The sequence below is a fragment of the Fistularia commersonii genome, chromosome 13, assembly GCF_037954325.1.
Source record: "Fistularia commersonii isolate RoL2024-O1a breed Wild chromosome 13, RoL_Fcom_v1.0, whole genome shotgun sequence".
Taxonomy (NCBI): Eukaryota; Metazoa; Chordata; class Actinopteri; order Syngnathiformes; family Fistulariidae; genus Fistularia; species Fistularia commersonii.
The window spans coordinates 15,974,534-15,989,063 of record NC_141296.1 but is presented as its reverse complement, the minus strand read 5'-3'; the positions used below and the strand labels follow the sequence as shown (position 1 = coordinate 15,989,063).

Genomic DNA, 14,530 nt, shown 5'->3' with positions numbered 1-14,530 from the left:
GGAAGTTGATCGTCGGTGTCCCGGATGTTCCTCGAGTTTCGCTGAAAGTAAAGTGTAGCGGCGGCGAGCCACCAGAACTCTCGTCCGCCGGAAGTCCCGTCCGCCGTGGAGCCGTGGAGCCGTGGAGCCGTCCCGCCCCACGCAGCGACCCGCCGCCGACCGCCATGGTCCCGCGGCTCTCCTCCCGGGACGGTGAGCTCAGAGCGGGCCGCTAAGGGCGCCGCTAGCCGCCGAATCGCGGACGTGTGTGTGTGTGTGTGCGTGCGCGTGTGTGGGTGTGTGTTCCGCCGTAATTACATGGAACAACAATGACGTAACTCCAGCGTGCCGGCCTGACCTCACGCGCACGCGCACCGCGCCTGCAGCAGCAGCGGCTCTGTGGGGTCCATGAGGTCCTCAGGAAGAGGAGATGTTCCAGCTGTCCAGCCTCCACGACAGTCTTCACACGATCAGTATTGTCGCTCCAGGGGTGTGAGGTGCGGCCTGAAGGGACTTCTCTGAAGGTCCAAGGACGCTTCTGGCAGGTCCTGCACTCGGTGTTCTTCACAGAACTGATCCTTCTGTCAGAGATGGAGTCCGATTCCCTCAGCGGGACCGTGGGAGCGCAACCCTGCGACCGGCCTGACATCCCCTCATCTCATCATGGATGTCTCCCGTCGGCAGCGGGCAGGTGTCCTCTGGAGCTGGAGCTGCGAGCGTCTCTCCAGCAGAGGATCCTGGTCCTGGACGGGGGCATGGGCACCATGATCCAGCGGCGCCATCTGGACGAGGCGGACTTCAGGGGCGAGGAGTTCAGGGAGCACCGCCTGCCGCTGAAGGGAAACAACGACCTGCTCAGCATCAGCCGGCCGGACGTCGTCTACTCCATCCACAAGGTAGGACCCGGATCTCCGAGCGGCTCGGCCGACCGAGTTGCGGCGGAGATGTGACGGCGAGGGGTTCCTCACAAGTTTCTCCGAGCAGAAATTGGAAAATCATCGCATCTCGTCAGGTCCGATGAGAGGACGTGACTCTCCGGCCGCAGATCTGGCCCGGACCAGACCAGACCGGACGGGCGATCATCTGGACCGCAGGCGTCCTGCTGTCCGGTTTAGTCTGACCGCTCAGAAAGGCTCTGTGAGATGTTTCTGGTCCAGCAGTTAAAGACAAAGATGTCCCCAACATCTGCTCAAACATCTGCTCCCAACTGTCATGCAACCATGGGCTGAGTGACGCTGAGCTGCTGCCTGGAGCTCCTTCATCCAGAGCTGACCGGTTCTTTCTGCAGCTTTGATTCTCTCTCCTGTGTGTGTGTGTGTGTGTGTGTGTGTGTGTGTGTAGGAGTACCTTCAGGCCGGTGCCGACATCATAGAGACCAACACATTCAGCAGCACGTCCATCGCCCAGGCAGACTATGGACTGGAGCACATGGTGCGGCCGCTAGAACAAACACTCGCAGCAGACAGTACAGCGTGCACACATTTAAAGTGGCAGCTCCGTGGAGATCTTCTGATCTTCTGATCTTCTGATCTTCTGATCCTCTGATCCTCTGATCCTCCTTGTGTGTGTGCAGGCCTATCGCCTCAACAAGGCGTCGGCCGAGCTGGCGAGGAGAGCAGCAGATGAAGTCACCGAGCTCACGGGCAGGTTCTCCTGAGCACGAGCTGCTTGTGTGTGTGTGTGTGTGTGTGTGTTTGTCAGCGTGAGTGACACCGGTGTGTGTCTTTGTGTGTTAACAGGCTGTAAACGCTACGTCGCAGGAGCCGTGGGACCCACCAACAAGACCCTGTCCATGTCTCCGTCCGTTGACAAACCGGACTTCAGGAACATCTGTAAGACCTCCCTCTAGTTCCTCCATTTGTCCAGAATCCATGTGGCTTCAGCCGGACGGCTCGGACGGCTCGGCGGTCCATCACAGGCCCGCCGACGCACACGGACTGTTTCTTCTAGAAGTACCTCGTTCTTGTAATGTGGGGTGAAACCAGGGAAGCTGGTGAACGATGACAGGGAGAGGACGCCACGTTCACTGCCTTCGTTACATTCACACCGACCGCTATCGATTGGTTTTCATCTCATCAATAGTTGGATTCCGATTTCCAATACAGAGTTACTTATTGACACTGTAATCTGTGTGTGTGTGTGTGTGTGTCGCAGCCTTCAACGAGCTGGTGGAAGCGTACTCGGAGCAGGTCAGAGGGTTATTGGACGGGGGCGTGGACATCCTGCTGGTGGAAACCATCTTTGACACGGCCAACGCAAAGGTAGGATGATGAGGAACCGTCGTCCTCGGAAACCAAGATTCCCGGTCGGATCGCCGCCTCCTCCCGGGAGGCCAAGCGTTTGTCGAGCAAGACGCCGAAGAAAGTATAAATGATTCTTGTCAATTATTATGATCAATTACATATGATAATCCCCGTGAGTGCGGAACATCTGGTTGTGTAAACCCTGACTGCATCCGAGCAGAGAACGTGACTCAGGTAAGATACTTTATTGACCACCAGAGGGGATATTCTTTTGTGACAGCGGCGCGACAATATCAATAAATATGAATCTAAATATAAATAGAAGAGACAGTTAGGACGACGACAAGGATAAAAATAGATGGCAGAATGAAGGGACACGACGGGTGCGACTGAGCGCCGTGCGTGTGTTGAGAAGCCGCTCGGCAGGTTCTCGGGTCCATTCGTACGTAGCGTTGAAGACCTGGGCGGCAGAACATCGACCCGCAGCGGCTCACAAAGGGCTGGCGGTTGCAGGCTCAGGAAGCCGGCAGTTCACCCTGAGTTCCCTCCGGAGGGGGAATCCTCCAGAGAGCCGCGCCGGTGAATGTGCCGGACGTAGATGAAGCCCGGAGGTTAAATGTGTGACTTTGTGCTGAGCGGGCGGTCGGCGCCGCGGCTCCCCGCTCAGTCCTGCGCTGCCCGTGTGTCCCCCTGCAGGCCGCCCTGTTCGCCATCGACCTGCTGTTTGAGGACGGCTATGGCAGGAAGCCCATCTTTGTAGGTTTGAGCGCTCGGCGATTGACGCCTCGCACGTGTCGACCCTGGCCGGCCTCAGGTCTCACAACCCCCCTCCTGTCCCGCAGGTCTCAGGCACCATCGTGGACCGCAGCGGACGCACCCTGTCCGGCCAGACCGGCGAGGCCTTCGTCATCAGCATCTCCCACGCCAATCCCCTGTGGTGAGTCCGGAGCCTCGCCGGAGCCGCGTCCGTCGGCGGCGTGCGCGCACGGACTTGGGATATGACCCTGGCGCTTTGTGTTGCAGCGTGGGTCTAAATTGCGCTCTCGGGGCCGGCGAAATGAGGCCCTACATCGAGGTTGTGGGAAAAAGCACGACCAGCTTCATCATCTGTTACCCAAATGCAGGTAAGGAGCTCAGCTGACCCACATGGACGCCCGCAGGAAGCGGAGGGCGTGGAGGTCAGGGTGAACTCAACGACTCTCCGACTGGACGACGTCCGCTTCTTCAGTGGGGTCGCAAAGAAAAGTCCATTTCGGTAAAACGTACGAAAAAGGAAAAAACGTCCGCGCTCTTCTTCGGTATCTTCGGTATCGACGTAAAAGGCCGCGGTGTGACGTTAACGCCTTCTGTCGGACGGCGCCACCCTTTGGAAATCCTGCGTTCTCGTAGCAGTAGCTTAGCTTAGGACCCAATCCCATCCCTCTGCCTGCTTTTCTGAAGTTGTGATCCGGCCTGCGTGGGACAGCATGTACACACTCTGTCTTTGTCCTACCTTCAGGTCTCCCCAACACATTCGGAGGCTATGATGAAACTCCAGAAGTTTCTGCAGCCAGTCTGAAGGTTCTGAACTGCTCTGACGATTGCTCTTTCATTCTTTTTTTTTTTTTTGATTGGTCATTATTTTTGAGAAAAGAACTTTTGAATTTCTAAAGATAATTTGTGAAACTACACCAATAATTGATGGGGATTTCATTATTTAATTTACATTTTCATTTTTTTGAACAACTCTAATACAGTGCATCCATCACGTGTGTGTGTGTGTGGGTGTGTGTCTGCAGGACTTTGCTCTGGCTGGCCTGGTCAACATCGTGGGAGGCTGCTGTGGAACCACTCCGGCCCACATCAGGTTTGAGCTCCACCAACACCCGCACTCCGGCAGGCAGGAGGCCGAGGGTTTTACCCGCCGAACCTCGTGACTCCTCCGTTACGGTCAAACCGAACATGTTAATTCTACGTGAATAATCGAATACCTCTGATGACGAGACAAGCACAGATCCTATGAACAAAGGTCAAACTAAACTGGGTGGGATTGGAAGTTCATCCCGCAGGGAAAGAACCGCCGTCTTGTAGGATCGCATGTATTCTGCCGGCCGCTCGGCTCGGGTGAATGTCCATCGATGCTCAGTCCGGGGTCGGTGTCGGCATGAGGACGTTGTTGTTGTTGTTGTCGCTGCTGTTGCTGATGTGTGATGCCGCAGCTCTCATCTGATGTGTGTGTGTATCCACCCCCGCACGCAGAGCTATACGTGACGCTATCAGACACTGCCGGCCCAGAACCCCTCCTGCTGACGTTCACAACGACTACCTGCGGCTGTCAGGTAACGGCGACACACAACGCAGCCGCACAGCTCACCCAGGACCGGTCTCCTAGTCTGTGGCTGTGCAGACGGCCCATGTCTTTAGAGCCAGCCGTCCGTCCGGCACATCTTTTAGGATGGAGCCATGTGCCACCTGCCTGACGTGGGCGTGCCAGCAGAGGCCACCGCATCGCTAACATGCTAGGCGTGCCCGCGTCCTCCGAAGCGGCTGTTTGCTACACGGCCTCACCGGCCGACGGCGGCAGAAGAGAGCCGGGTCGTTTCTCTCGGCGGGGGAACGAAGTCCACGCCTCCCTGGCGTGGAGCTGCCGGGTGAGGACGCGGGCCCGGCGGACCGGCGCCTCGGTGTTGGCGGCCACCGTGGCGTTGTCCCTCACCTTCTGGCAGAGCTGAAGATGTCCAGGGTGCAGGAGTTCAGTGTGGGCGCCATCTAAACGTTACAGTGACGGCGCCTCGGCCCCCGATGACGGTCTCCTTCAGACCAGGCTCCTCCCACAGCGCTCCGTTTCCCGGGATCTCTCCAACGTGTGCCTCACGTTGGTCCCCGAAGCCTCGGAGCAGACACACTCGGGACGCTGGCAGGCTCGGCCGAGGCGTCGGTGCTCCTTGGTTCGCAAACACACCAGATAGGCGGCGTGGCTGATGCGCAACACCGACAAATCAGATGTCCACAGATGTATGTTTTGAGGGACACCTGTGTGATCCTCAATGTGGTTGGATGTAATGAACAGGGTTCTGACTGTGGACCCACTCACACACACACACACACACACACACACACACACACACACACACACTGTACACATGTGTATGTGTCTCTCACCTGCAGGTCTGGAGCCGTTTAAGATCGGTCCTTACACCAACTTTGTGAACATCGGCGAACGCTGCAACGTGGCCGGCTCCCGCAGGTTCGCCAAGATGATCATGGCAGGAAACTATGAGGTCGGCTCCCCGATCTCCAAGGGTTCACTTCGCTGTTTATTCCAGGCCCTGGTTGTTAGTTATATCACAACAGTGTTCACACTTTCAACTGTAGTGTCTTTGAAATATATATCATTTTTATATTTTCTGAGTTTTGATCTAGTAATTACTTTTAATTTTCCTGTCAGTTTTGTTATTATTTGTCTCTTCATTTGCGAGGAGTTCATGTCTGCTGTTTCATCCGGGTCAATTCCTGTCTGCCAGAAGAGCCTGAAGATAATGAGCGTGTAATTCTTGAAATGTTTGGGGAATGATAGCGACAAACATCACCTGTGTGTGACACAATCAGCTCACAACATGATGCAAGTCCACAGAAGAGAGGGTTTTGCATGAAGTGGTCATCTCCAGGGGCTAAGATGTCAAGTGTGTGTGTGTGTGTGTGTGTGTTCCCAGGAGGCTCTGAGTGTAGCAAAGGCCCAGGTGGAGATGGGGGCTCAGGTGCTGGACATCAATATGGACGAAGGGATGCTGGACGGCCCCTCAGCCATGGCCCGGTTCTGCAGGCTCATCGCCTCCGACCCGGATATCTCCCGGGTAAGAAGCTTCCGTGCCGGTGTGTCGAGCATGCCGGCAAGGAGGTTTACTTTTCTATTTGACTTCCTCTGAATCCAGAGCAACAAGAGTTTCATCCAAAGTCCAACAACTTTTATATGTTCAAAACGTTTTCTTGATTACCTCTGGCCTCACGTGCATTTTAACCGTGAAAAAGATGTAGAGGAGGCTTTGGAATGCCCTTCGCCCGGGGACGGATGCAGATTCATAGCATCAAATGCACACAGCGTCATCTTGACCTAGAATCAGGAATTACCCACAGGAAGGGGAAACTATGTCATCAAACCTCTGATGAGACAAGCACGAGCTAGAAACCAGTTCTGTCAAAAAGACGCCAGAAGAGCAAGACACGACTTCAATGACCGGGAAAGTTTCAGAACAGGGGAACGCGTCGTTTTCACTGCTTAGATTTGACGTTTGCATGATCACCAAACCGATGGTCAGGGTTTTGGACGGAGACGACGCTCCCCGAAGTCTCCGTACCCCGACCGGTCGAGACAGAAGGCCGCTCACAGGGAGTGACCGTTATAATCTGCTCGCTCTGACGCTGAGAGGAGGTGCACGTGTGAACGCTGCCAACGTCAGGGGACCCAATGGTGTGTGTGCGTGTGTGTGTGTGTGTGCAGGTGCCGCTGTGCATCGACTCATCCAGCTTCACCGTGATCGAGGCGGGGCTCCAGAACTGCCAGGGGAAGTGTATCGTCAACAGCATCAGCCTGAAAGAGGGCGAGCAGGACTTCCTGTCCAGAGCGGCGGTGGTCAAACGCTACGGCGCCGCCGTGGTGGTGATGGCCTTCGACGAGGACGGACAGGTGGACACTCGCGCACGCAGATACACACAAAATGGCGCCGAAAGACGCCGGCTTGTCCCAGCCGTAACACGCCAATCTCCCCTCGGGGATCAACAAAGCGTTGCTCGTTCAAACACGCACACACACACACACACACACACACACACACACTTCCGTAACAGCAGTGAGCTTAAGCGTGTGTCCTGCGCAGGCCACAGACACTCAGCGGAAGGTGGAGATCTGCACCCGGGCGTATAACCTGCTGCTCACCGAGCTGGGCTTCGACCCCAACGACATCATCTTCGACCCCAACATCCTCACCGTCGGCACGGGCATGGAGGAGCACGCCGACTACGCCGTCCACTTCATCCGGGCCACCAGGATCATCAAGGTGACGCGGCGACGCCGACCGCGTGGCCTCTCGCACGCGGCGCCGGTCCAACCTCACATTCAAACGTTAGAAGGCCGTCGGACCCAAACGGGACCTTCGTATGCATCGTTCCGAGTCGTGACGCAACGACAGGCGTGTTTGATTTTGTGCCGTTGGTGTTCAGGAGACGTTACCGCGAGCCCGAGTGAGCGGAGGTCTGTCCAACCTCTCCTTCTCCTTCAGAGGGATGGAGGCCATCAGGGAGGCCATGCATGGAGCCTTCCTCTACCATGCCATCAAGGTGACACAACCCTTCGTATTATGTCCTGGTCTCCACTAGGACTTCTTGATAGTAAGATTTCTTCCCATCACTTCACATTTCAGGCTTTTATCAGCTGGCAGCCTCAAACCAAGGCTTGTTATGTGTTTAAACACCACAATAATAGCAATGATGATGAGACCAGTGACTGTCTAAGCTATCTCGAGGGGGAGGGACAGCATGACTCTGTGTGTGTGTGTGTGTGTGTGTGTGTTAGGATGGGATGGACATGGGGATAGTGAATGCTGGGAACCTGCCGGTGTATGATGACATTGACAAAGAGCTTCTCCTGCTCTGCGAGAACCTGATTTGGAACCGTGACACTGAGGCTACAGAGAAGCTACTGGCATACGCACAGGTTCACACACACACACACACACACACACACACACACACACACACCAGACAACAGCTGTCGTCGCTTATTGACAGCGGCAGCTGACTCGGTGTTATTGTGTGATCAGAACAACGTGAAAGAAGGGAAGAAGCCGGGCCAGACGGACGAGTGGAGAGAGGGAAGTGTGGAGGAGAGGCTAGAGTACGCTCTCATCAAGGTAACGGCTGGCGGAGGTCTTCTGTCTGAACAAAGCTGGAGTGTTTGAGCCGGGTCCTCTGTGTAAACCAGGGCGTGGAGAAGTACGTGGTGCAGGATGTGGAGGAATGCCGAGCTCAGGTGGAGCGCTACGGTCGCCCCCTGCGCATCATCGAGGGCCCGCTGATGAACGGCATGAAGGCGGTGGGAGACCTGTTCGGTGCCGGGAAGATGTTTCTGCCGCAGGTAGAGGCTCCGAGGCATCGCCGTGGCGCCGGGCCGCGGTTTGCGGCCTCTGTGGCGTTTCCCGGGTTTGCGCCGGCATCGAAGACCTCTCTCGTCTGCAGGTGATCAAGTCTGCGCGCGTGATGAAGAAGGCGGTGGCGCATCTGATTCCTTTCATGGAGAAGGAGAGGCAGGAGATGATGGCGTCTGCAGGCGTGACGGAGGACGTGGTCAGTCTCACCTCCAGAAAGACCTCTCCTCTAAGCATCATCTATTTCGAGAGAAGGCGCACTGAATGTGTCCGCCTGTCCGTCCCAGGATCCCTATCAGGGCACCGTCCTCCTGGCCACCGTCAAGGGAGACGTCCATGACATCGGCAAGAACATCGTCGGCGTCGTTCTGGGATGCAACAACTTCAGGTACGGCCGCCAGGAGAGTCGGACAGAAGTTCCGATCGGATTTCGGGAGCCGGGACGCGGCGGCGTGTCGGAAGGTCGGCGGTTCGACTCCCGTCTCCCCCGCTCTGCGTCAAGCATCACTTGATCAGCGAGAAGTTCGAGGACAGTTAGCAGGGAGTGATTTTCACGAGCGGCTCCGGGACGAGTCTGAAACCAGCGATGAGTTTACCTTCATGTTACCTCCCATTCAGCCACAGGTCAGAACGGTCTATGAGAGCCCGAAGGGTTTGCGGAAATGACCTCCAAATGAGCCACAAACCCCCCGGGAGGAACGGAGTGAGCTTAGAGTCCACGTGGAGCGGATCCCCTTCGGCTTGGTCAGAGGTAAAGGTGTGCAGAGGAAAACTCAGGCTGCCTGCTGTGTTTCAGAGTCATCGACCTGGGCGTGATGGTGCCCTGCGATCAGATCCTCAGGGAGGCTGTGACACACAAAGCAGGTATCCTCAGACACCGCACCTCCTCACCCAGGTTAGGCCCAAAGCGTCCACAACTGAAGATCCAACAGCAAACTTCACTCTCCTATCCTGAAACAAATGCCTCCGCTGTCACTTCAGCTCATTCCATCACATTTTACATTTCTCTGAAGCTTGTTTCTTAAAAAGACAACACGAGCCGAGGTTTAAAGACACGGTACGGTCGGATGTTCCCGTCCCCGTTGTTTCCCTCCGCTCTTCCAGCCGGAGCCCAGTGCCCGTCGCTGGTTCCGGGCGTCGTGCAGAAAACCGACCACCGGATGGCGCTGGCCGGCTGCCTTTGCTTTGGCGCTCGCTCCTGACCTCTCCTTCTTCACTGCTGTCTTTATCCGCCGGCCGTCGAGCCGTTTCTCACCGCGTGGGAGTCGGGAGGAGAGTTTCATCCGACGGCGCCGGTATCTGAGACGGGATCCAGGAGCGGCCCTGGACGGGGCTGACGGTCTGTGCTTCTCCTGCAGATATGATCGGCCTGTCCGGGCTCATCACACCCTCCCTGGAGGAGATGATCCACGTGGCCAAAGAAATGGAGAGGCTGGGAATGACCACCCCGCTTCTGATTGGAGGAGCCACCACATCAAAGTAGTGCTCACACACACACACACACATTACTTTCACTTTTATGCATACATCTCACCTGTTGTTCTGTTTGTGTGCGTGTGTGTTAGGACACACACAGCAGTGAAGATTGCACCACGGTATATGTCTCCTGTCATCCACATCCTGGATGCCTCCAGGAGCGTCGTAGTGGTAAGAGCTGTGTGTGTGTGTGTGTGTGTGTGTGTGTGTTTGAATTGTTCATCAGAATAAAGCTGTGGTAGAAGCTTTGGGAATGACATCTCACTGGGTTCTTGTGGATGTGGTCACCCAGTGTTCCCAGCTGCTGGACCAGACGCTGAAGGAGGACTACCTGGAGGAGCTGAGGGAGGAGTACGAGGAGATCCGGCAGGAGCACTACGACTCCCTGAAGGTACGGGACCCGTATGAACGAGTGTGTCCTGAAATCACAAGATCCCGCTCGTGTTCTCCTGGCGGTTTCGCACCTCGGACCGGATGCGATCAGACTCAGAACCTCAGGGCTGTGTGGGACCCTCACGCGAGAACGTTGTGTGACAGGACCTGAGAAGCCAGGCGCAAACATCTCCGGCCAGGCTTCTTCTTCGGTGGCGCCTCCCGGGGTTTTCAGTGCTCATCATGTCGATTGTGTCTCCTCCAGGACCGTCGCTACGTGGCCCTGTCTCAGGCCAGACTGAAGGCCCTGCGGCTGGACTGGATCTCCTCACCCAGACCAGGTGAGTCCGGACTCTGGTCTCGGAGACCTCTGGTCCTGCAGCTTCTCACAGAGGTCAGCCTGGATCTCCGGTCACCGATGAGCCTTCCTCTGTCATGTATGCAGTGGTTCTGGGGTTTCAGTATACAGGGGGACCTGACTCTGCAGGAACCCTGGAGACTCTGCAGGAACCCTGGAGACTCTGCAGGAACCCTGGAGAGCCGTGGAGAACACTGAGACTTGGAAACTTTCATTTGCAGGAAGAAATGGCTCTAAACACTCTGTCAGAGGTCTCATGGAAATGTGTGTGTGTGTGTGTGTGTGTGTCAGTGCGTCCTCAGTTCCTGGGCAGCAGAGTGCTGGAGTGCCACGACCTCCATACCCTGGTGGACTTCATCGACTGGAAGCCCTTCTTCGACGTCTGGCAGCTGAGAGGCAAATACCCCAACAGAGGCTTCCCCAAGATCTTCAAGGACAAGAACGTCGGTAGGAGCTCCGACTGCCCTTCTCTGTGACGCTCCACAGCTCAGGTCCTCAGACCTTCTCTGGAACAGGGAAACTTTAATCCTGGGAGAGATTCTGTCTTTGCGGCCTGTAATAATAACAAACCCCACATATCCAAACACAAACGCTGCCGTGGCGATCCGAGGCTTTGGGTCCTGGAGCTGAAGCTGAAGCTGAAGCCGATGTGACCTTCACCCAAAGTCCCGGCCGAGGCCTCCTCCGTCCGCAACACGCCGGGTGACGTCCCGGCCCCCGTCTTTTCACCGCAGGTCAGGAGGCGCGGAGAGTTTTCGACGACGCTCAGCGGCTGCTGAACCGAATGATGGACTGCTCCGGCGTCCGCGGGCGAGGCCTGGTGGGCTTCTGGCGCGCCCAGAGCGACGGAGACGACATCAACGTGTACGAGGACGGAGACTCCAGGCCGCGCGCCACCTTCCACGGCTTACGGCAGCAGGTGAGCGTCCACATCCGGGAGGTATCGCTGGCTCTGCACCCGGGTTCCTCGCCCAAGGATCCTCCTGCGAGGATCTCAACCCGCTGGTCTGGTTAGGGCCATGTATGTGTGTGTGTGTGTGTGTGTGTGTGTGTGTGTGTGTGTGTGTGTGTCTGTGTGTCTTTGGTGAAGCTGATGGATGCACTGTATCAGTGTATCCCGTGTTCTTGACCATCTCCGTGTCTGCGGCGCGTGCGTGTGTGTGTTCTCGGCGTCCAGGTGGAGAAGGAGGGTCCGGAGCCCCACCTGTGCCTGTCGGACTTCGTGGCCCCCCAGGACTGCGGCGTGGAGGACTTCCTGGGGCTTTTTGCCGTGGGGGTGTTCGGGGCCGAGGAGCTGAGTCAGCACTTCCAAGCCCGAGGGGACGACTACAGCAGCATCATGGTCAAAGCCCTGGCGGACCGCCTGGCAGAGGTCCGTCCTCCTCCCGACACCTTCTCCGCCGCTCGGGTGATGGACCGGGGCCGGCGGGAGAAGGTTGCGGGTTCCTCCTTCAGGGGACCGAGCACCCAGACCCGGGGCGGCTCACGGGGGGGCGTCAGGAGTCAGGGAGGATTTTAGGAGATAGGCAGACGGTCTGATTCCTCAGATCCTCGGATCTTCCGGGGCGTCGGCTCAGACTGAGCCGACGGGCCGCGTTGGCGAGGAAGTGACCCTTCAAGTCCAGAGGCGTCCGACGGTTGGATGACCTCGCTCTGCGTTTCCCGGGTCTCACCGTCCCTCCGCCTCGTCCCGCAGGCCTTCGCGGAGCAGCTCCACGCCCGGGTGAGAAAGGACCTGTGGGGCTACAGCGCCGACGAGAGCCTGCGGCCCTCGGACCTGCACCGGGTTCGCTACCGGGGCGTCCGGCCGGCGCCCGGGTACCCCAGCCAGCCTGACCACACCGAGAAGACCACCATGTGGAGGCTGGCGGCCATCGAGGAGCGGACCGGTGAGGCTTCTCCATTTAACCTCCTTCTCCGCGTGGAGCGTCGGAGATCCGAACAGCACGGCGCGTGGCAACGCTTTGCCGGCGTCTCCTTCAGTCCAGGTTATCTGTAGTTCCCGATCGTTTCAGTTTAGTGCTTCTCCGGTGAGTCAGACCTAGAAGAAACACCGTCCCTCCTCCCGGTGAGGCCTTCACCCACACCAGGAGACCCACCTGTCTGGGATTAACGTTAAACCGTGGTGAAATGTCTCCTGCCTCCAGGGATCTCCCTGACGGAGTCTCTGGCCATGACGCCCGCCGCCTCCGTGTGTGGGCTCTACTTCTCCAACCCCCAGTCCTCCTACTTCGCGGTGGGGAAGATCACCAAGGAGCAGGTTCGACCTCCTTTGAATCCTTTAAACGCGTGGGTCTCCCAGGGTTCGGTCCGCGGCGGGACGATGATCGCCGAGGTGTCGGTAACACGGGCGACTCCGTAATATTGGACCTGTATTAGAAGAGACGAGGTCGGTTGAGTAGGAGAAGAAACCTTGACTGTGCGGTGTGATCCAGGTGGAGGACTACGCCCGGAGGAAGGAGATGCCTGTGGAGGAGGTGGAGCGTTGGCTGGCCCCCGTCCTGGGCTACAGCGGCGAGGACTAGGACCGCCGGCGGCTCCACGGCCCCTCGGGACTTCGCCGTCGCAGCTATCGCGCACACGGAGCTCCCGTGGACGGCGCCGCGGGTTCGCTTTGAAACATTTTCCCCGTGAACCTTGGGAGTTAAAACGCCGTCGGCAGACGGGGGTCGACTGACGCACCGTCACAACGGCGACGGAGGAGGCGCCGCCCGCCCGCCGCTCCGAGGCGGAAGACGGGTGCTTTCACAATCAAGGTACGAGGACCGGGACGTCTTCGACGCGGGGCCTCCTTCCAGGTCCCCGGTCGGGTTCCTCCCTGTGTGGAGTCTCCGTGTTCTCCTGGTGTCTGCGTGGGGTTCCTCAGGGTTCTCCGGGTTCCTCCCACAGTCCAAACACATGCTGGAGACCCTGAATTGGCCTGAACTGTGAGTGAGAGGGTGAACGGATGTAGATCTCCACATGCCTTCAGTGATGGGCCGGCCCAGGGTGAACCCTCCTGCGGGCCAATCACAGCAGGGATAGGCCCCTCCTCTCAGCCAATCACAGCAGGGATAGACCCCTCCTCTCAGCCAATCAGGAGTGTCAGTATTTTGTTTTATTGCTGGTGTTTTTCTGGAGGTCAGATAAGACCGGTTGTATCTCCAGCTGCTGGAACAGGTCTGGACAGACGGCTGGACTCACACTCATTAAACACACCAAACCTTTCTGTGCTTCTTACTGGTCTGGGACGCAGACCTTCTCATGTCAGACACACACACACACACACACACACTCAAATGTCTGTAAATGCAACTTGGTGCCAGCAGGTCATTTCCCTGAGTGCTCCAGGAGAAGATGCAGAGAATGTAGACCTGAAGGCTCTACTAGCAGAGAACCTCTTCCCTGACTGGGAATCAAACCTGGTGAGAGGCTGAATCCTTCCCACGAGACCACCAGGGACCTGATGCGGTCCTCAGAAGGTCACATGAGCTGGATACCAACAGGGTCCAGATCCAGCCTGCTGCACCCGGTTAGGAGACTCACGTGTTCTTCAGCCAGTTGAGGAATGGACCTCCACCCTTTCTTGGCTGCAGAGCAGCTGGGCTGCACGGGGTCTCGGGAGCCTCCACCTCCCTGATACAGGACTGGAGAGATCTGCCTGATCTCTGGTGGACCAGGAACCCAGCTGTGATCGCCCAGCAGATGTTTGGCCGAGGCGCCGCTGCTAGAACATTCATCATACGAGAGGTCCCTGTCTGCATAGCAAGCGTGTCAGTCCTGTGATAAAACCCTCTGCAGAAGATCCGAGTGGTCCTCTGCTGCCACCTGGTGGGTGAAGACCAACCATGTGAAACCTGTGAAATACTCTGCACCAACAGTCCTGAACGCACACACACACCGGGAGTCAATTGTCCAAACATCTTGAATCATCAGGGAGATGAAGGAGGAGCGACCTCTTAAAAGTTTGCCTCCTCCTTCTTCATCTCCTCCTCTTCCTCCAC

At 57.2% G+C, this 14,530-nt stretch overlaps 1 protein-coding gene across 2 annotated transcripts; it reads left to right on the top strand.

Annotated features, from left to right (window-relative positions):
• The first annotated feature begins 35 nt into the window (after positions 1–35).
• Positions 36–13,753, top strand: mtr (5-methyltetrahydrofolate-homocysteine methyltransferase). 2 transcript variants are annotated; one of them, XM_086158335.1, is made up of 33 exons: positions 36–192; positions 664–875; positions 1,321–1,410; positions 1,553–1,622; positions 1,719–1,811; positions 2,134–2,240; positions 2,919–2,978; positions 3,065–3,159; positions 3,246–3,346; positions 3,721–3,782; positions 4,001–4,068; positions 4,461–4,540; positions 5,370–5,482; positions 5,915–6,055; positions 6,700–6,885; positions 7,076–7,255; positions 7,419–7,535; positions 7,771–7,911; positions 8,018–8,107; positions 8,179–8,331; positions 8,433–8,540; positions 8,629–8,729; positions 9,138–9,205; positions 9,700–9,820; positions 9,907–9,988; positions 10,110–10,208; positions 10,455–10,530; positions 10,839–10,994; positions 11,282–11,466; positions 11,725–11,919; positions 12,244–12,436; positions 12,695–12,807; positions 12,983–13,753. In XM_086158335.1, exons 1-33 carry the CDS (start codon positions 165–167, stop codon positions 13,070–13,072), a joined length of 3,774 nt encoding a protein of 1,257 aa, XP_086014461.1. In that variant the 5' UTR covers positions 36–164; the 3' UTR covers positions 13,073–13,753. The 2 variants fall into 2 exon arrangements, 1 of the variants encoding a protein (XP_086014461.1); XR_015107025.1 differs by lacking the exon at positions 9,138–9,205 and having other exon boundaries at positions 37–192.
• Positions 13,754–14,530: the final 777 nt, after the last annotated feature.